The following is a 17,794-nucleotide window of genomic DNA, read 5'->3' on the forward strand; positions in this document are numbered from 1 at the left end:
TTCCTTTCACTTTTACTGCAAGCTAGGCCATTGTCATCCTTTGCTTGGATCATTTCAATAACATAACATCAGGTTTTCTAATCCACCTTCCATTTAGCTGCCCAATTGATATTTCCATAGGACAAGTTTAAGCACATCATTACTCTGGATGAAAAGCTACATTGACTTTTGTTTGCCCATAAGAAAATACAATCTCATCTCTAACATTTTAAAACCTTCATAACTTGGTTCCAGCCTAGCTTTCCAGGTTGATTACATTATTTCCCCTATTATATTGCTCTTACATAATTCTTTTCCTCAAAAAAAATTAAAATCCGAACTTTTTGTATTTTCCCATACTCTATTCTTGATCATGGCACTCAAAGTCATTTAAAATTTTCAACTTCATTTTACATCTCTAAATTCATGTATTCTTTATGCCAGTCAAATTGGATTACTTTCTGTCCCCTGTTTAGATTCTGTCTTTCCTTTCTCCATGTGTTATCTTATGGCATTTTCTGTGCTCAGAATTTTCCCTTCCCTTTTCCTACCAGGACCAACCCAGTCTGCTCCAGGAAGTCTTTCCTGACTCCTTTCTGTAAAGGAGGATTTTCACATCACAAATTTATAAAACCTGGATGTCTCTCTTGCCGTCAGTCATAGTTACTGGTGTACACATTTTGTTCCATATTAGATTGTAAGATCTTTAAGAGCACAGTTTATGGTGCATATCCTTTTAAAAAATCTGGCATAATGAAGCAAAAAGTTTTAAGTTTATTTTGAGTGCAGGGCAGTTAAGATAATGGATAAGTGGACAGAGCACAGGCCTGGAGTCAGGAGGATTTGCGTTCATATCTGGCCTCAGACACTTATTAATATGTGTGACCTTGAACAAGTCACTTAACCCCACTGCCTTACAAAAAACAACAAAAAGTTTATTTTGAGTGCTTGAAAATCCAATCTATGTTCTGTTATCAGCCAGTCAGGAAAAACTTCATAACAATTTCAGGTATCCAGAAATGGAGAGGTGGTTGGTTCCTCCAATTTGGGGATCTTCAAGAATAAAAGCAATAATAGCAACAGACCTTCAAAATATCAAAATATGAAATACAGCAAAATTATGGGCATATAACCAACAGTCAAACTAGGCATAGTTAACAGAATAATTAACTTTGTTACATGTTAATATTAGCACAAAAGCATATACTTATAACAAGAAAAATAGTAATAAGACATAAGCATTCTTAAATATGAAATAATTACTAATACCTTGATGAATGAATATAATTCATAGGATCATAGTTTTAGAGCTAGAAGGGACCAGAGAAGCCATTGAATATAATCTTCTCATTTTATGGACTATACCCATGAAACAGAGGGGGCAAGTTTATTTGTCCAGACATGCATTCCATGGGTAATCATGAGGGTTATCATATGGTCATTTATCCAGTAGCCATTTACCTAGCTTCACATGGGCAATCATAAGTTAGTCTGTTTATAGCTAATAAATAAAAAAAATATTAATTCAGAAGTTTTAAAAGTATTCTGCTCAAGATATTATCTTTGACTGGCACTTAGAAGTCTAGAAGTGGTAATATTGCTTGTTTGATGCAAGATTCAAATTCAGGCCTTTCTCACTTTTTTTCCCCCCCCTTATGATCACCATTTCCTTTATTTGTATAAAATAGTGAATAATCATACCTTGTCTGAGAGAGTAAACTAAACAAATTCTTCTGTCTTGAAGTATCTGTTTTGAAGACTTGAGACTAGAAGCCTTAACTTCAGCATTATTTGGTTTAGTGGCCTTGGGGGTCAGTGGATTTGGCTGGCAAGGGTTTGTAGGTTTATCAACCTTGGAATTACTGGACTTGGCAGTCTTGCACTCCAACTTGGTGATCTTGACTTCAGACTTAGGTGCCTTGCAACTGGCCTTAGTGATCTTGATATCAGTCTTTGATGGTCTTGGGATCAATGGGTTTGGCAGTCTTGGGATAAAAATGGGCTTCATGATCCTGGGATCTGAGCATTTGATGCTGACCCAAATGCCCAGACACTTGGTGACTTTCTTGGAGCTGGAATGCTAGGCATTGATTTTGGGTGTGTTGGGCTGGAGGAGCTTGGCCTCAGAGACTTTGGTGCTCAGGGCCCTGATGGCTTTGACATTGTCCACTTGTATCTTCTTTAGACTTTTCATTTTGTATTTCTTGGCAAAGTGCATGTTTCTCAGAAAATTTGGGGTCTCTATGATCTAGTTTTCTTGATGCATCTCTATGCTATTTTCAATGACTGGTTGGGATGTGGTATGAGTTTTAGTCTTAGCCATCTTTACACTCCACTACACAGACCAGAAGGGGCTAAAAATAATAGATAGAAAAAGTCTTTCTCTTATGTCCAGTGCTCTATGCACTGAACAGCCTAGCTGCCTCTGATAATGTGGAAAGCATTCATCAGGAATCAAGAGGATTATCGTATAAACTCTTGTAGAGCCATTTGTCCAGTTTTATGTGGACCCTTTTAAGTTAGTCTGGTCACTGATCAGATAGTCCTGTGACCTACTGACCTCTGTACTACTGTACTTGAAGGAATAGGCTAATTATATTGATCATTAGAATTAACTGTCCTGCATATCTGAACCTGAACTTAGATCTGAACCATAGGTTTCAGCTGCTTAGCAATGTTGTTGTGCTCCATGAGAAGTAGTACCTGTACCTTAGGAGGATATGTAGCTCAGACACTGGATAAAAAATTGTTGCTTCTGGATTCAATCCTTTTTCATTATTTGAACTGGTTGTTGAGTTACAGTATATAAAATCTTCACTTAATCTGTCTAGTTCTGAGCAGAATGCCTAAGTCAGATAATCTTTGTATGACAGGTAGGCTATCTCTTTTTAAGTGAGCACTTAAGCTAGTATCTACTTGTATTATTATCTACTTATTCATTCATTTAACTCACCTCTTGGCAAGGAATGATTGCAAGTGTTTGCCTTTTCAGAGTCCCAGACTGTCTTGCCATAACTAGTATGAGAGGAAGCTTTCTTTGAGTTGTTAATTTGCCTGTCTCTTGATCACCAAAATTTCTTTTTTTTTAAATTTTTTTTTTTTTTTAGGTTTTTGCAAGGCAATGGGGTTAAGTGGCTTGCCCGAGGCCACACAGCTAGGTAATTATTAAGTGTGAGACCTGATTTGAACCCAGGTACTCCTGACTCCAGGGCTGGTGCTTTATCCACTGTGCCACCTAGCCACCCCGATCACTAAGATTTCTACACACAACTCTTATCACATTGGTAAACAAAGAATTTTGTTTCATAAAAAGTTTGTGAAAAAATTCCAGTAAAACTAACCAACATGTTGAAAAAATTTGGTATATGCAGTCTTACATATCTCAAGACTCCTACCTCTGTAAAACAATGAGAAGAGGGGGCAGTTAGGTGGCACATTGGATAGAGCACAGGCTTTGGAATCAGGAGGATCTGAATTCAGATTCTACTTCAGACACAATATTTACTTATCCTTGTGACCCTGGGCAAGTCATATAACCCCAAACAAACAAAAAACCCCAAAACAATGGGGAGAGTTGTCTTCTCTTACCTCTTCTTTGAAACCAACTTCTTTATACTTTTGCAGTATTTCATTGTGATTCTTTTGTTGTTGCCCAAAATAACAGCCCTAAAGCATAAGTCTTAACTATTTTACTACTTTGCTTAAAAAGTTCTGGATTCCCAATTGTCTTGAGGATCAAATACAGACATCTCTCTTTGACTTTTAAAATCTTTCCCAGTCTAGAGCCAGTCTATCTTTCCAGGCTTCTATATTTTATTTCTTCCCCATAATGTACTCTTATGTGCCAGGCAGTCTCCTCCTTCCTGTTTCTTAGAATCGCTGGTTTCTGGCGGAGTTTAGCTTTTCCTAGCTTTTTCTAGCTGCTAAGATCTTCACTGCTAAATTTCTGGATTTACTTTATACATACACACGCACACACACACACACACACACATATATACATATGTGTGTGTGTGTGTATGTGTGTGTGTGTATATATATATATATATATATATATATATATATATATATATATATATATATAGTGTCGTTATCTCCACCTACATATTATTTTCCTTGATGGAATGTTAACTCCTTGACAGCAGGAACTGTTTCATCTTTCTCACTGAATGTCTAGTGTCTTCACATAATGCCTACTTGTGCGTCATAGGCTATGTTATGGGTCAATTGGAAAGGAGTTAGGAGAAGGGGACCTGGTGAGGCAGTAATAGAAACACTCAAAATTGTTTCTAAATTACTTCAGTAGGAGCAGGATGATAAGACCCTGATTTCCAGAAGTAGTAATGGGATCATAACTTTAGAATTTGCTTAGAGAATATCTAGTCTAATTCCTTAATTTTATGGATGAAGCCGAGAGAGGTTAAATGATGCCCAAGTTCACATAGGTAAAAGTTAGCATAGGTATTTCTCCCTAGGTGTGTGATAATGAAGATGATGATGCTTGCTCTTTTTTCTTGAAAAAGACCACAATATCAGGTTGTGATGACATGACATGTATGTGCATTGGATTTGAGTGAGAAGGTTGCTGTACTAAGTCACCAACCTGACTTTTTCTAGAACCATCTGAAGCCAGTGGACAGATATGAATCAGGATGTCTGAAGATAGCCCTGACATCATTCAGGGTTAAGTGACTTGCCCAAGGTCACATAGCTAGTAAGTGAGTGAGTGTATGAGGGCAGATTTGAACTGAGGTCCTCCTAACTTCAGGGCTATGTCATTTAGCTGCCTTAGTATCTATCATTTCTCTAATGAGCAGGAGATACCTGGGGAAGGTGAATTGGCAAACATAGAACTTTAAAGCTATTTATCAATTCTCAAGAACTTTCATGCTCCAGAAAGTAAAGTTTTGATCTAAGGAGGGATATGGATTTAACTTTAAGTTTATTGTTTATTATTTATATTCAAACTTTATTTTTTAATTACTTGTCATTTTCCCTAGTGCCTAGGAACTTTTTCCTTTATACAGAAAATGAATATCAGGAAAATATTTTAATTTTAATTTTTATTTGATTTCATTTTAGTCATTAGAAGCTTAAATTTTGTAATTTTATGAAGCCTCTTTTAAAATAGTGACATTGTCTTTGAATTTCAGTGATGGAAGTCTCAGTTACTAGACATACCATTGGGAGAATCACAAATGTCATTTTCTAAAACCAAGTAAAGTGACTTTTACTATAAGTAAATTACATTTCTTTTAAAATATTATATTAAAAAAAGAATTTTCCCTAATTAGATCTAGCCTTTCTCTTAATTAACCCTAGAGGAGGGGCAGTTAGGTGGCGCAGTGGATAGAGCACTGGCCCTGGAGTCAGGAGGACCTGAGTTCAAATCTGGTCTCAGACACTTAATAATTACCTAGCTGTGTGGCCTTGGGCAAGCCACTTAACCCCATTTGCCTTGCAAAAACTGAAAAAAAAATTAACCCTAGAGGATTTTGGTGTTTTTTTATTTTTATTTTTTGTTTTTTGCAAGGCAATGGAGTTAAATGACTTGCCCAAGATCGCACAGCCAGGTAATAAGTGTTTGAGGCCGGATTTGACCTTAGGTCCTCCTGACTCCAGAACTGTTACTCTATTCACTGCACCACCTAGCTGCTTCCCTAGAGGATTTTGTTACAGAGACCCTGATGCTCTTGGAAATCTGCTATTTCATACATTAAATATATTACATTCATAGATTACAGATAGAGGGTTAGAAGGAATCTTCAAAGCATCTAGTCTAATCCTCTGCTTTATACTAAAATAAATGAAAAAGTCAATGTATTGAATCAGTATAATAAAAACATATGGGCAGCTTGGTGGCAGTGTAGTACACAAAGTTCTGGATCTGGAATCAGGAAGACTTATCTTCACTGAACACTTTTTGCCTCAGTTTCCTCATCTGTATTATGAGCTGGAGAAGGAAATGCCAGAACCACTCCATTATGTCTCTCAAGTGGAATTACAAAGAGTTGGATGGTAGTGAAACAAATGATACAAAAACAACATAAAGAAAAGCATGGCAGACTGCTGAATGGGGGACAAGAAATAATTAGAACTACCATAGTCCAGTGATATCTGGTGACATTATTCAGCTTTCAGGGTTTCTCCCCAGAACATGGTTGAAAGGGCACTCATGTATCCATTGTTGTGGGAACACTAGTGTCTTCTAGTGACATCTTCATACTCATTGCTCTTAGGCCTGCTCTCCCCTGGTGTCGAACTTCAGGTGAATGCCATTTGTTGATTTCACTTTTCTGCAAGAAGTTGTTCTTCAGTAAGCCTTAACTAACAGACTATTCAACTGAATGATACTTACTTCTGTGCTATCACTGCCTCCATTCTGGCTCTGCAGAAATCTTTGGCTCTTTTTCTTTAGAGAAGAACAGGCATTGTCATACTCTTTAAGTTGAAAGCTTATAGTTTTTTTTTTTAATACAATTTTTAGAAAAGAAAGAAACCCTTACCTGGCACCAACAAAACAAACAAATGAAAACCTTTCAGATCTTCCTGTCCTGTTCCATTCAGTCTAGGCTGCAAATTCTTTCATCTCCCTAGCAGGAGATTTTCAGCTATAGGTGCCAAGCTTTTTGAAACAAACACAGGGATCATCCCAGCTAGGTAATATCGTCAGGGTTGACCTTTTCTTAGATCCTACTTCCTGATCAATCAACAAACATTTTTAAGACCTGTCAAGTTCCAGCAAATGTTAGGAACTGGGTTATACAAAAACCAGAATGGAATAAGGTCTGATCTCCAGGAGTTTACATTTTTAAGGGAGAAGACATGCATATATACAAAATGCACACAAAACAGAAGATAATTCCATTAGGGTAGGGACCTCTTGAATAGTCTTGAAATGAAAAAATCAATTCTAAATAGATGTGGGGAGTGAGTGCATTCCAGTCCTGGCAGTCTACCAGCAGAAAGATGTAGAGGTGGGATGGAGAGTGTCATCTCTGAGGATGTAAGAAAGATTGCTGATTGCTGATTTGGCTGGATCATATATGTAGAGGGGAGTAAAAAGAGGATGAGCTTGGTTTCAAACCCAGTAGGGATGGTTATCACCATAACAGTCATTTGAAATTGATTCAGATTTAAAAGAAATGGTAATGACCTGTGACTACCTGAATTGTGATAGAATCCTAATCAGTATGGTGAAGACAGTGGTTCTTTCACTACTTGAGGCCAATTTCAGCTATGATAATATTTTTATTTATTTTTTTTAGGTTTTTTTTTTTTTTTGTAAGGCAAACGGGGTTAAGTGGCTTGCCCAAGGCCATACAGCTAGGTAATTATTAAGTGTCTGAGGCCAAATTTGAACTCAGGTACTCCTGACTCCAGGGCCGGTGCTCTAGTCACTGCGCCACCTAGCTGCCCCTATGATAATATTTTGATGAGAATATAATAACTTAATATATCAATGGCATCAATTTTTGTGGAATCTTAGCTGTCTAAAGTAAAACTGCTTGTTACATTAATATGATGAAATGAGATAACTTATGCAAATGCTTTGCAAACCTTAATTGTTAGCTATTATTTTTGTCAGTATGACTTATTTTAGAAACTATACACATGAAGTTTATCAAGGACTTTATCAACAGATAAATTCATGTTTTTATTGTATGTTAAGTTTTCTTTGTGTTATAGAAATTGTCTTAATTTTATTTGCATAAAATGTGAGGTGATGAAATGTTGAATTTTGTTATTTATAACAGGGTTTTGCTACAAAGTGCTATAACATAAGATGAGAAAGAGATCATTTACAGTGGTGTGAATCAGAGAAAGTTTAATAGAAGTAGGTGTTGCTTGAATTGGGCTTTGAAGGACAGGTAAGATGTCAGTTAGCAAAACACTGGTGGTAGGGAGAGCCATTCCAAGCATAGGAAACATGAGTAACTGCTCAAGAGTAGAAAAGCACAGGATGTTTTTTAGTGTTTGGCAATGAGTTGATTTTGGTTATAATGTAGAGGAAATGAAGGGATGGAAACTGAAATAAGACTTGAGAAACATACATTGGAACCAAATTATAGTGAATCTTGAATGCTGGTCCAAAAGAAGTTTTTTTTGGTAAATAGAGGGGTTCCATTTCAGACCTACGTCATTATCTGAATTATGTTCAATATACTATTTTTTTTAATTTTTAATTTTTTTTTAGGTTTTTTGCAAGGCAAATGGGGTTAAGTGGCTTGCCCAAGGCCACACAACTAGATAATTATTAAGTGTTTGAGACTAGATTTGAACCCAGGTATTCCTGACTCCAGGGCTGGTGCTTTATCCACTGAGCCACCTAGCGGCCCTTCAGTATGTATACTATTTAATAAGAAAAAGAATTGCTTCATATAGCTTAGAAAGTTTTCTATTTGTAAAGTTGAAATTTGTTGTTGTTGTTTAAAGAGGAAAGTTTCACTTAATTTGGAAGATTCATCTCTGAATACCTTTTGCCCTGGCAATGCAGGATAAATAGGGTGTTTCTTATTAATCTTTCAGTCATTCATTTGAAAAAAAATCCTTTGAACTTCTTTGTTTCCCTAGTATTGCTCCTTTGGTGAAGTGGGTTAGTCAGGAAAGGTATATTTTTCATGGTGTTATTTCTTGACAAATCATGTTAGTGTATTATGCTTTTGTAACATTTTGTTAACACAGTATTTTAGTCAAAACAGTTCTTTAAACTCTTGTATTATGACATCTTAATTACCTTGATTATAAATTATTGTTGTTCTGTCATTCAGTCATGTCTGATTCTATGTGATTCATGGGGACCACAGCATACCAGTACTCTCTGGGGTTTTCCTGTCAAAGATACTGGAATAGTTTGCCATTTCTTCCTTCATTGGATTGAGGTAAACAGAAATTATGTGACTTGTTCAAGGTCACACAGCTAGAAAGTGTGAGGTCACATTTGAATTCAGGTCTTCTTGATCCCCTAATTCAGTGCTCTATCCACTGTGCCATCTAACTGCCTCCTTGATTATAAATTAGCACACATTGAGACTTGGTATTTGGGAGCATAAAGAGAGAAGGCATCAGCCCTGATCTCATGGATCTTAAACACTAGTGGAAGCACAATATATCCATTTACCTTTAGACATACATAACAGAAGATAACATTTGAAGAATGTCAAAGGAGTTGCACAGTCATTAGATGCAAGAGTTAAGAGGAAGAAGAGACTACCAAATGTAAGAGCAGTTTTGATAAATTTTATGGGAGAGAGATATGACCTGGAAAACTTCAAGGACAAATAGGACTTTGATAAATATGCTGAGACAGGAATATTTCATAGACCAGTTTGTTCTGGAACATAGTAGGAGATAAGATTGAAAAGGTAGGTTGGGATCAGATTAGTAGGACCAAGTACAGGAACAGTAAATATTAGTGGAGTGAGTGGAGTGCCCAGAAGAATATTGTTTCATTTGTAGAGGCCTTTGAGCACTCCCACAGAATGTTTATTCAAAATGGCCATTAAAAAAAAAACCAACCTTCCAGTTTTGTTTTTTATTTTTTTCAATACAATGGGATTAAGTGATTTAGCCAAGGTCGCACATCTAGGTAATAAGTATTTGAAGTTGGATTTGACCTCAGGTCCTCCTGACTCTTAGGCCTGTGCTCTATCCACTGTACCACCTAGCTGCTCCTGGTTTTGTTTCTTTAGTGAATAAGACAAAAGTTACTAGGAATGTTCTAAGTTGGTCGACTATGGTAGTAGTATCATACTCATTAGGAAAGAAAGGAAAATATCAAGTTATTTTAATTAAAGCTAATATAGGATTTAAAATTCCAAATTTAAACAGCATTGTCATCAGTTTGTATTATTTTATATTATTGAGATGATCTGCCCTCTCCACCCCCCAGGGACTGACATTGTGCCAAAACCTACAGGAAATAATAAATATCCTCATGCTGCTTTTGTAAGCTGTGGTTTTAACCATTGTTCTTAGAACCCAATAGACAATGGTAAGCCATAGTGGACAGATACACTATTGTAAGGCTTTGCCATTTTGCTGGCTAAACCAGAAAGCTAAGCTAGTGGGTACATTTGATAGCCTGGCATAGAGGATAAAAAAGCTGGTTCTAAAATCCGGGGGAGACTTGTGGGCTAAATCTTACCTCAGATAATTGCTAGCTCTGTGACACTGGGCAAGTTATATAATCTCTAAACCTCAGTTTCCTCAACTGTAAAATGGAGTTAATCCAATCTAATCTGGTTAACATGATTATAAAATATGCATATAAAGTATTTGGCAAAACTCTTAACAAAAATCTGGAGTAAGGATGACATTATAAACCAATAGTCACTTTGAGAAGTTGCTAGATTAACCTCTCTGGGACTCAGTTTACACATTTTTTTAAAATAAGAGGATTCTTTGAACTTCATATCTTGTATTGTTTGACCTTTGAATGATATTTCATAAAACACTAAACAACTTTTGTTATTTTACATTTCATCTGATACCCTGGGAGCTGGTTAAACAGTGATATTCGGAATTTGATTTGGATTATTACTGTATTGGTATAAGAGAAGCTTTTATGTTTTCCAGCTGTAAATTGAGGTATCAAGTTTAAGTGGATTTTTTTTTTGAGGTATCAAGTTTAACTAGTATTCATTAAGTAACTAGTATGTGTCAGGCAGTATGATTTTATAAAGTAACAATCTTGTGCCTTGATTTACATTACAGTTTAAAGATAAATGTTACAGTTTAATAAATGATACAGTTTAATGATAAATATGTGCCTGAGAATTTTTCATGGACACATGTTTAACTGAAAAATGTGTAATAGTCTTTACCATGATTTCTGCAGTTATACTCAATTAATTTTAAAATTAGTTTCCTTGAGAAATGAAGTCAGACTTACTGTTGCTTTATTTTATTTTCATCCATGGTTCTTAATTTAATCTTGTTATAGCAGTGTACCATGTCTAATCAGTCATTATCAATTCCATTTAAGGTCACTCTTCTATTATTTAAAAAAATTCTAGGTCTGTCAGAAATCCTAATAGTTTTCCTTCTTAAATTAACCTAACAAATCAGCTCTCCTCCTTCCCCTCCTTCCCAATTCATTTCCGCAGCTAAAGATTTAGTTGGGTAGTTAACTAACACGATCAGGATACAACTCCAGCTTGAGAACTCTCCTCCTTTCCTGCCAACGTGCCGGGGCGGCCAGGCACTGGCCAGAGACTCCAGTCCCCACAGTTCCTCGGTGCGCATGCCCTCTAGTCTTTCAGTTGTCAAAGTGCTTTTGCCGGAGCAGTCAGATAATCAACCCGAAAGAAGAAAAATAAAAATTGTACCCTTTAATTTTTATCGATCTTTAAAAGCTGGACATTCAAAGGTAACTGCTAAATGAGAATTTGGGGGCTGAGTCTTTCATTTACTGCATGCAAAGAAGACTATTGTTTGGGGGTGGGTGGGGGATGGTGTAATATTTGCCAAGACTTTGCTGTAAAAATGAGCCCCCAATACTCGCACCAACAGTAATTGAGAAGACATCAGGTAATAATACAAGAAATGATATCTCAACCCAGTATTAGCCTCTTTTCCTAACAGTTAACTATTAGTAAAATCAGGTTTTGACCTTGACAACAGTGCTGAATTTATGCTAACAGTGAAATATATAACCTTTAAGCAATAGTGAGAAAAGAAATACGTAATGCTGGCAACCCCCCCCCCCCCATCAATAACAATTGATTTATAGGTTGGTTGGTTGGTTGTTTTTTTTTGCTTTGGGTGGGGTATGATATAGTCCTTCTTCCCCTTAGAATGTTTTATTTAAATTCACTATTAAAAAAACCACACAATTGACATTTAAAGGGGATAGGAAGCAAAATGATGTTAAAATTACAGTGAAATGCATCCACAGTTTCATCCTTGGTAATGAATATATAAAAAAATTCTAGCGTACTGGAAAATACTTAGATTCTTGAGCCTTCAGGTTTACTGCAGCATTGCCCAAATAAATATGAAGAGGTCTTTTCCAGGACCATCCCCCTAACCAGCTTCTTTATAAGTACATCTAAATCTTTTGTATTCCTTCTTGGAAACTTTCCCATTTTATGACACTTAAAGTAATTGCTTTTAGGTCAAGACCAAGACGGAAGAAAATAGAATTAGTTGTGGTTTTAATTGATAGTAGAGACTGATCTGTCATATGAGGTGTGGGGGAAGGACAGGGGGTGTCAAGTTTTTTTCCCTCCATATTTTCTGGGTATGAAACTCACCTAGAAAAAGAACCCTAGCTTAGCCATTTAAAGGGTATTCTTAAAATAGAATTGTGCATCACTTTTAACCTTTCTATCTCAACTGTTTGCAGTTAAGATAATAGTTTCTCATCCTATTTCTGTTGTTAAACCATGATGTTGTTCCAAGGCAAATATTCAGTATATGTAAATATCATGGTTCTGAGAGCTGCTTCTGCAATCACTGGCAGAATTATAACAATAGCAGCCCAAAATTGTGAGGCAGGTAGAATGAAATAATTAAAATAGTCATACTAATCAGTAACTTTGTTCTAAATATATTGAATCATCATCTAAAATAGCTAAATATACACTTGCAAATTCCCCAAATATTTGATAAGAGTCTTGGAATATTATAAAATTCACAGGCATAAATTTAAAAATACTTAAGACTATGGATATTAGCAATATAAACTAAGGCAGAAACTGGGGAATAAGTATACCTGGAACCGACATGTTTAGAATGATGACTTTTTAAAAAAATATATAAGCATTCAGAAATATTTTGAAGACAAGTATTTATTTCTTATGTGTGAAATGGAAAATAGCACATCATCCGGATGAGGAAAAGGGAAGCTCTTTTGGCAAAATCCATAACATCAGGCATAAAGGACTTTGCAGTTTCCTCTTTTTAATTTTTTTTTTTGTTGAATGGTTGTTGGGACCACGAATATCCCAATCTTTCCACTAAAAATACAGGTGAATGATAAATTGACACTATCAGATCCTAGAATAAATTAAGGACTCAAAACTTGACTTAATCGTCTGGCTTAATTTTATAGGGATTAAAATTGAGTCTACAGATCTCACGGCCTCACTCTAATTTTTGACTTCACATCAGACTGGAACTATTGTTCTTTTCTGCAAAGAGATCCAAAGATAGATATTGAAAACTGAAATAACTCCCTCTAAAAAAGAATGCCTTGGGTTGTAATTAGCAGTACTGAAAAAACTAATAGAGAAGTCTAGATGTATATGGAATATATTTGTATATATTCCTCAGAGTAATGAAGGAGAAACAGAAATTCATATTAGCAAATGTTATTCCCGCCCCCCCCCCCCCTTAAAAATGACTGCTTTTAAGGTTCCTAACAAAATGGAGTAGGCTGCGGTACTCAAGAGCAGAGAAGGATTGTGCAGCTGAGGCTTTTTTTTACCAAATGCAAAGGTTTTTTCCCCCCGCGTGGTTCTTTGCTGCTAAATGAAAACAATTACAAAAGCAAGAAGGTAGTTTGCTAATCAAGGTTAGGACTCCTGTCTCTTTAAAGTCCTCCGGCCGGGCAGGGGGTGGGGGGGAGTGTAGTGACTGGTGTCTTTTTAACCTTGCTGAAGGACGCAGCAGTATTTATTGACGTATGCAAATAACTGGGGGAGGGTGGCGCTTGGAAAAAACAGGAACCAGAATCAGTTTCTCATTGCAGGGCGAGCGCTCTGAGTTCCGGTGAAGGGAAAAGAGACGTGGCGAAATCGCTGTCTATCTCTGTCCTCCGAGCGCCTCTCTCCCCGACCCTGAAGGAGCCGGGGCGCCGGGGAGGGCGAAGGCGCCGGCGGCCCCAGCTCCAGAGCCCTGGCGTGCCCCCCGCCTGCCCAGCCCGGGCTCCTCAATGGGAGATTTCGGGTTCGCCTTGCAATTGGCTGGCGGCGGCGGCACTGGCTGTCCGCAAGCGAGATGCCCCGCCGCCGCGAGCGGCACTGACGGGCGCCTTCCCGGTAACACGCCTCTCTTCTTTCCCGTTTCAGCTGCGCAAACCATGCAGGATGATTTACTGATGGACAAAAGCAAAGCCCAGCCCCAGCGGCAGCAGCAGCAGCAGCAGCAGCAGCAGGAGCCCGGCGCGGCCGAAGCCTCTCCCACGCCCCTCTGCTCCGAGACCCCCCAGCCGGAGGACAGCAGCCCGGCCGCCGGTCTCCATCCGGCCGCGGCGGCGGCGGCGGCGGCGGCGGCCCCCTCGCCCGCCCCCGGCCCCAAGGAGAAGATGCAGCTGGAGTCCCCGCTGCTGCCGGGCTTGGGCTTCCACCAGCCCCCGCAGCAGGAGCCCCCCGCGGCGCCGGCCGCCTCCTTGTCCCCGTCCTTCGGCAGCGCCTGGTCCGCGGGCACCGCCAACGCCGTGGAGGACAGCCTGTTCCAGGGGATCGCCCCCGTCAACGGGACGATGCTCTTCCAGAATTTCCCCCACCACGTCAACCCGGTCTTCGGAGGCACCTTCTCGGCGCAGATGGGCCTGGCGCAGGCTCAGCACCACCAACAGCAGCCGCCGCCGCCCGCGCCGCCGCAGCCCCCGCCGCCGCCGCCCGCGCCGCAGCAGCCCCCGCCGCAGCCGCCGCCGCCCGCGCCGCCGCAGGCCCCGCCGCAGCCGCCGCCGCCGCCGCCGCCGCCCGCCCCGCAGCGCAGGTCGCCCGTGAGCCCCGGCCAGGCGCCCTACGCCCCGCGGAGCGCCGCGGCGTACGGCCACCAGCCCGGCCTGCCCGGCAAGCCGGCCTCGGCCGCGGCCGCGTCCTCCTCCGGCTGGAACAGTCACCAGAGCGCGGCCTGGAGCGCGCCCTCCAACCCCTGGGGGGGGCTGCCGGCCGGGAGGGACCCCCGCCGGGCGGTCGGCGTCGGCGTCGGGGTCGGGGTCGGCGTGCCGTCGCCACTCAATCCCATCTCCCCCCTCAAGAAGCCCTTCTCCAGCAACGTGATTGCGCCTCCCAAGTTTCCCCGGGCCGCCCCCCTCGCCTCCAAGTCCTGGATGGAGGATAACGCTTTTCGGACCGATAATGGTAACAATCTGTTGCCATTTCAGGTAATAACTCCAGATGCACCTGCGCATTCCTTTCTCCTCTCTCCCTTCCCCTCCCCTCCCCCCCCGGCTGCCGCCGCCGCCGCCTTGCCGGGCTTTGTGTTCTGCATCCGCGTCCCACCTTACCCACAGGTCGGGGCCCCCTTCCTTGCCCGTGGCTCCCTCACACTGTTTTGTACTCATGTGAAAACCACTCGGGTAGTTTAAGGAATCACATAAAGGCATCGTCCATCTCTGGGTGAGGACACTCGAGGGTGATTCTCCTCCGCTTGTACCACCTCCTCCCTTAAACACTTGTTCGTGGTGGATTTGGATGCTATGAGATGTCTTTGGAAAAGTGAATCCCAAGGCTGCCAAACTATCTCGAGGTTAAGCGGTATGGAATTCCTGTCATTTTAACTAGGGACACATTTCAGTTATGCAATCAGGGATGGCAGTGCAGGCTCAAAGCTGTCCATTCCCCCAGTCCTTCCTGCTTTCCCTATGGAGGAGGCTCTCAGGCAGGGAGGGATGGCCTTCTACATGTGATGCTCAATTAAACTAATGTGAACACCTGTGTTGGTGTCTCGGTAAGGTATGGAATCACGAATAGCAACCGGCTTCTCTCTCTGGAGGAGAAAATTAGGAGTGTTAGGTTCTAAAGAAAGAGAGGAGCAGTGTGGGGGAGATGCAGTGGAAATTCTAGGGCGGCAACCATCCTCTATCATATAAAAGAATGACTTAGATGTCATTTAGTATATTTGTAGAGAAAAGAGACAATAGGACACGACCTTCAGAGCCATATTGCAATGGAGTCTAGTTCTTAGCTAGCACTAAAATATTTAAAGCTGCAGTGTCCTTCACCAGTTTGGTAATTTAAGAGGACAATGCCGATCAATTACAACATTTGAAACCGAGGGAAATAAAAGCTCTGCAACTTTAATGAAAAACGAGTCTCATGCTTTGGTCTTAAATTCCAATGGGAAGAAACCAGGGAACTGCTTGAACAGAAAGATTGAATGATAGACTATTGGCATTTTTTATGTTTGCCTTTTAACAGTTTGGAGGGCCACAGGAGTGGTCTAGAGCTCAGTGAGTTCATCCTTGAAGGTGAATTTTACTGTATTTTTAGTTGGCAGGCAAACACTTGCCCTGTACTCTTAAATGGAAATGGATGTAAGCTTCTAAATTGAATTACAAAGAGAAGAGATGAGGATGGAAATAAGGGAACGTCTTTGGAAAGAGTTCAAATTGGATATTCAAATAGATGAAACAGAAACTCCTGTGAGCAGTGCTGGAAGATGGCTGAATCAACCAGCTGATAAGGGGTGTTTAAAGGGCTTGAAACACTTAATTTCTTCTTTATTGCTTCATGATTTTGGAAGAGTGCTTGGCCCCTTTTTTTTTTTTTTGAATGGGCTCCATGAAGTGGGGGAAGACCTGAGATTGGACTTCTGGTTGTCTCACATCTGTACATGGTTTGGGAATGGCAAAAAGGGAGATAGTAATTTTAAGGCATGAATCTTTTTATTTTGAAGCTCATGGAACTTCAAGTCAGGTGTTGGCCTTGCAAAATTGAAAGAAGGGAACGATTAGATGCTTTCTGGAATACATAGACACACACACACACACACATTTTTTTTTTGATGAGGGCCTAGGGCTCACCATCTAGGAAGAAAACTATATATATTCTATCAGAGCCTCCTTTTTTTTTTCCTATTCCCCCTCTTCCTACTTCATTCTTGTTTGGAGCTCATGCTCTTGCTTGATTTCCATTGTTGATTGATAAGTTTAATGAAAATTTAACATTACTGTATGCCCTTGTCTGAACATGTAGTCCCAGAATCAAAGTCCATAATTTGTAGATTTTTTTTTAAAGCAAAGCTTCGTGAATGTGCATTTAAATTCATCTTAGTTATTGATCCCTCCTCTTTGGAAAAACCGGGATGGGGTGAAGTTGACAACATTTAGATATATTTTAAGAATACTTGAATGTGAATGTAGGTAATCCCTAATAATTGGTCATTGGTTGGGAAAACAGAAATCAATGAAATCTAGACCCCCACCCCCAAATGGCCAGTACTGTTTTGATTACCATCTGCCACTCGGCATACAATTTGTAGATCTCTCAATAAGTGACAAAAATGGATTGATTTTCATCTCCTGTGCGTTTATTGCTCAGGAGTTTAGAATGACTAAATGAGGTGGAGTGGGTGTGTGTGTGTGTGTGTGTGTGTGTAAATTAATCAGAATTATATCAATTTGTTTGCTGCCTAGTTCAAAAAAACTCCAAGAAAGATGAAAAAACTGTTAACATCAAATATACATATTTTCATTTAATTGATTGAACTTAAAAGAAGTTATTAATTTTTTCAAATGAAGGAAAAGTATTTTAAGTTATTCCAATGTTGACTTTTTATTACTAGAAAATATAGATTATGAAATATTCTTTCTAGTAAATCTCAATGATTAAAAAAAATCAATATTTCATAAATATTTAAGCTTGAAAAATATTGTCAGCATCAGCTATTTAGACTATAATGTGAAGAAGAGCATTTTTATAGATTAAGAAATTAAGGTTGTTAGGGGTGGCTAGGTGGCATGGTGGATAAACCACCAGCCCTGGAGTCAGGAGTACCTGAGTTCAAATCCCGCCTCAGATACTTAATAATGACCTAGCTGTGTGGCCTTGGGCAAGCCACTTAACCCCCTTTGCCTTGCAAGAAAAAAAATCTAAAAAAAAAGAAATTGAGGTTGTGAAAAGTTGAATGACTTGTCAAG

At 39.6% G+C, this 17,794-nt stretch overlaps 1 protein-coding gene across 11 annotated transcripts in view; it reads left to right on the forward strand.

The window, feature by feature from the left end:
* Nucleotides 1-17,794, forward strand: part of CPEB3 (cytoplasmic polyadenylation element binding protein 3) — a 227,017-nt gene that overhangs the window by 37,573 nt on the left and 171,650 nt on the right. For 6 of the 11 annotated variants that reach the window (XM_074233373.1, XM_074233372.1, XM_074233371.1 and 3 more), the window contains one exon: nucleotides 13,995-15,037. The exons of 2 other annotated variants lie outside the window; for them this stretch is intronic. In XM_074233373.1, coding sequence (XP_074089474.1) covers nucleotides 14,006-15,037 — 1,032 coding nt within the window. In that variant the 5' untranslated portion in view covers nucleotides 13,995-14,005. Of the gene's footprint in view, nucleotides 1-13,911; nucleotides 15,038-17,794 lie in introns of those variants that run through there. 3 more of the 11 variants (XM_074233369.1, XM_074233379.1, XM_074233377.1) reach the window with 3 other exon arrangements.

The sequence above is a fragment of the Macrotis lagotis genome, chromosome 4, assembly GCF_037893015.1.
Source record: "Macrotis lagotis isolate mMagLag1 chromosome 4, bilby.v1.9.chrom.fasta, whole genome shotgun sequence".
NCBI lineage: Eukaryota > Metazoa > Chordata > Mammalia > Peramelemorphia > Peramelidae > Macrotis > Macrotis lagotis.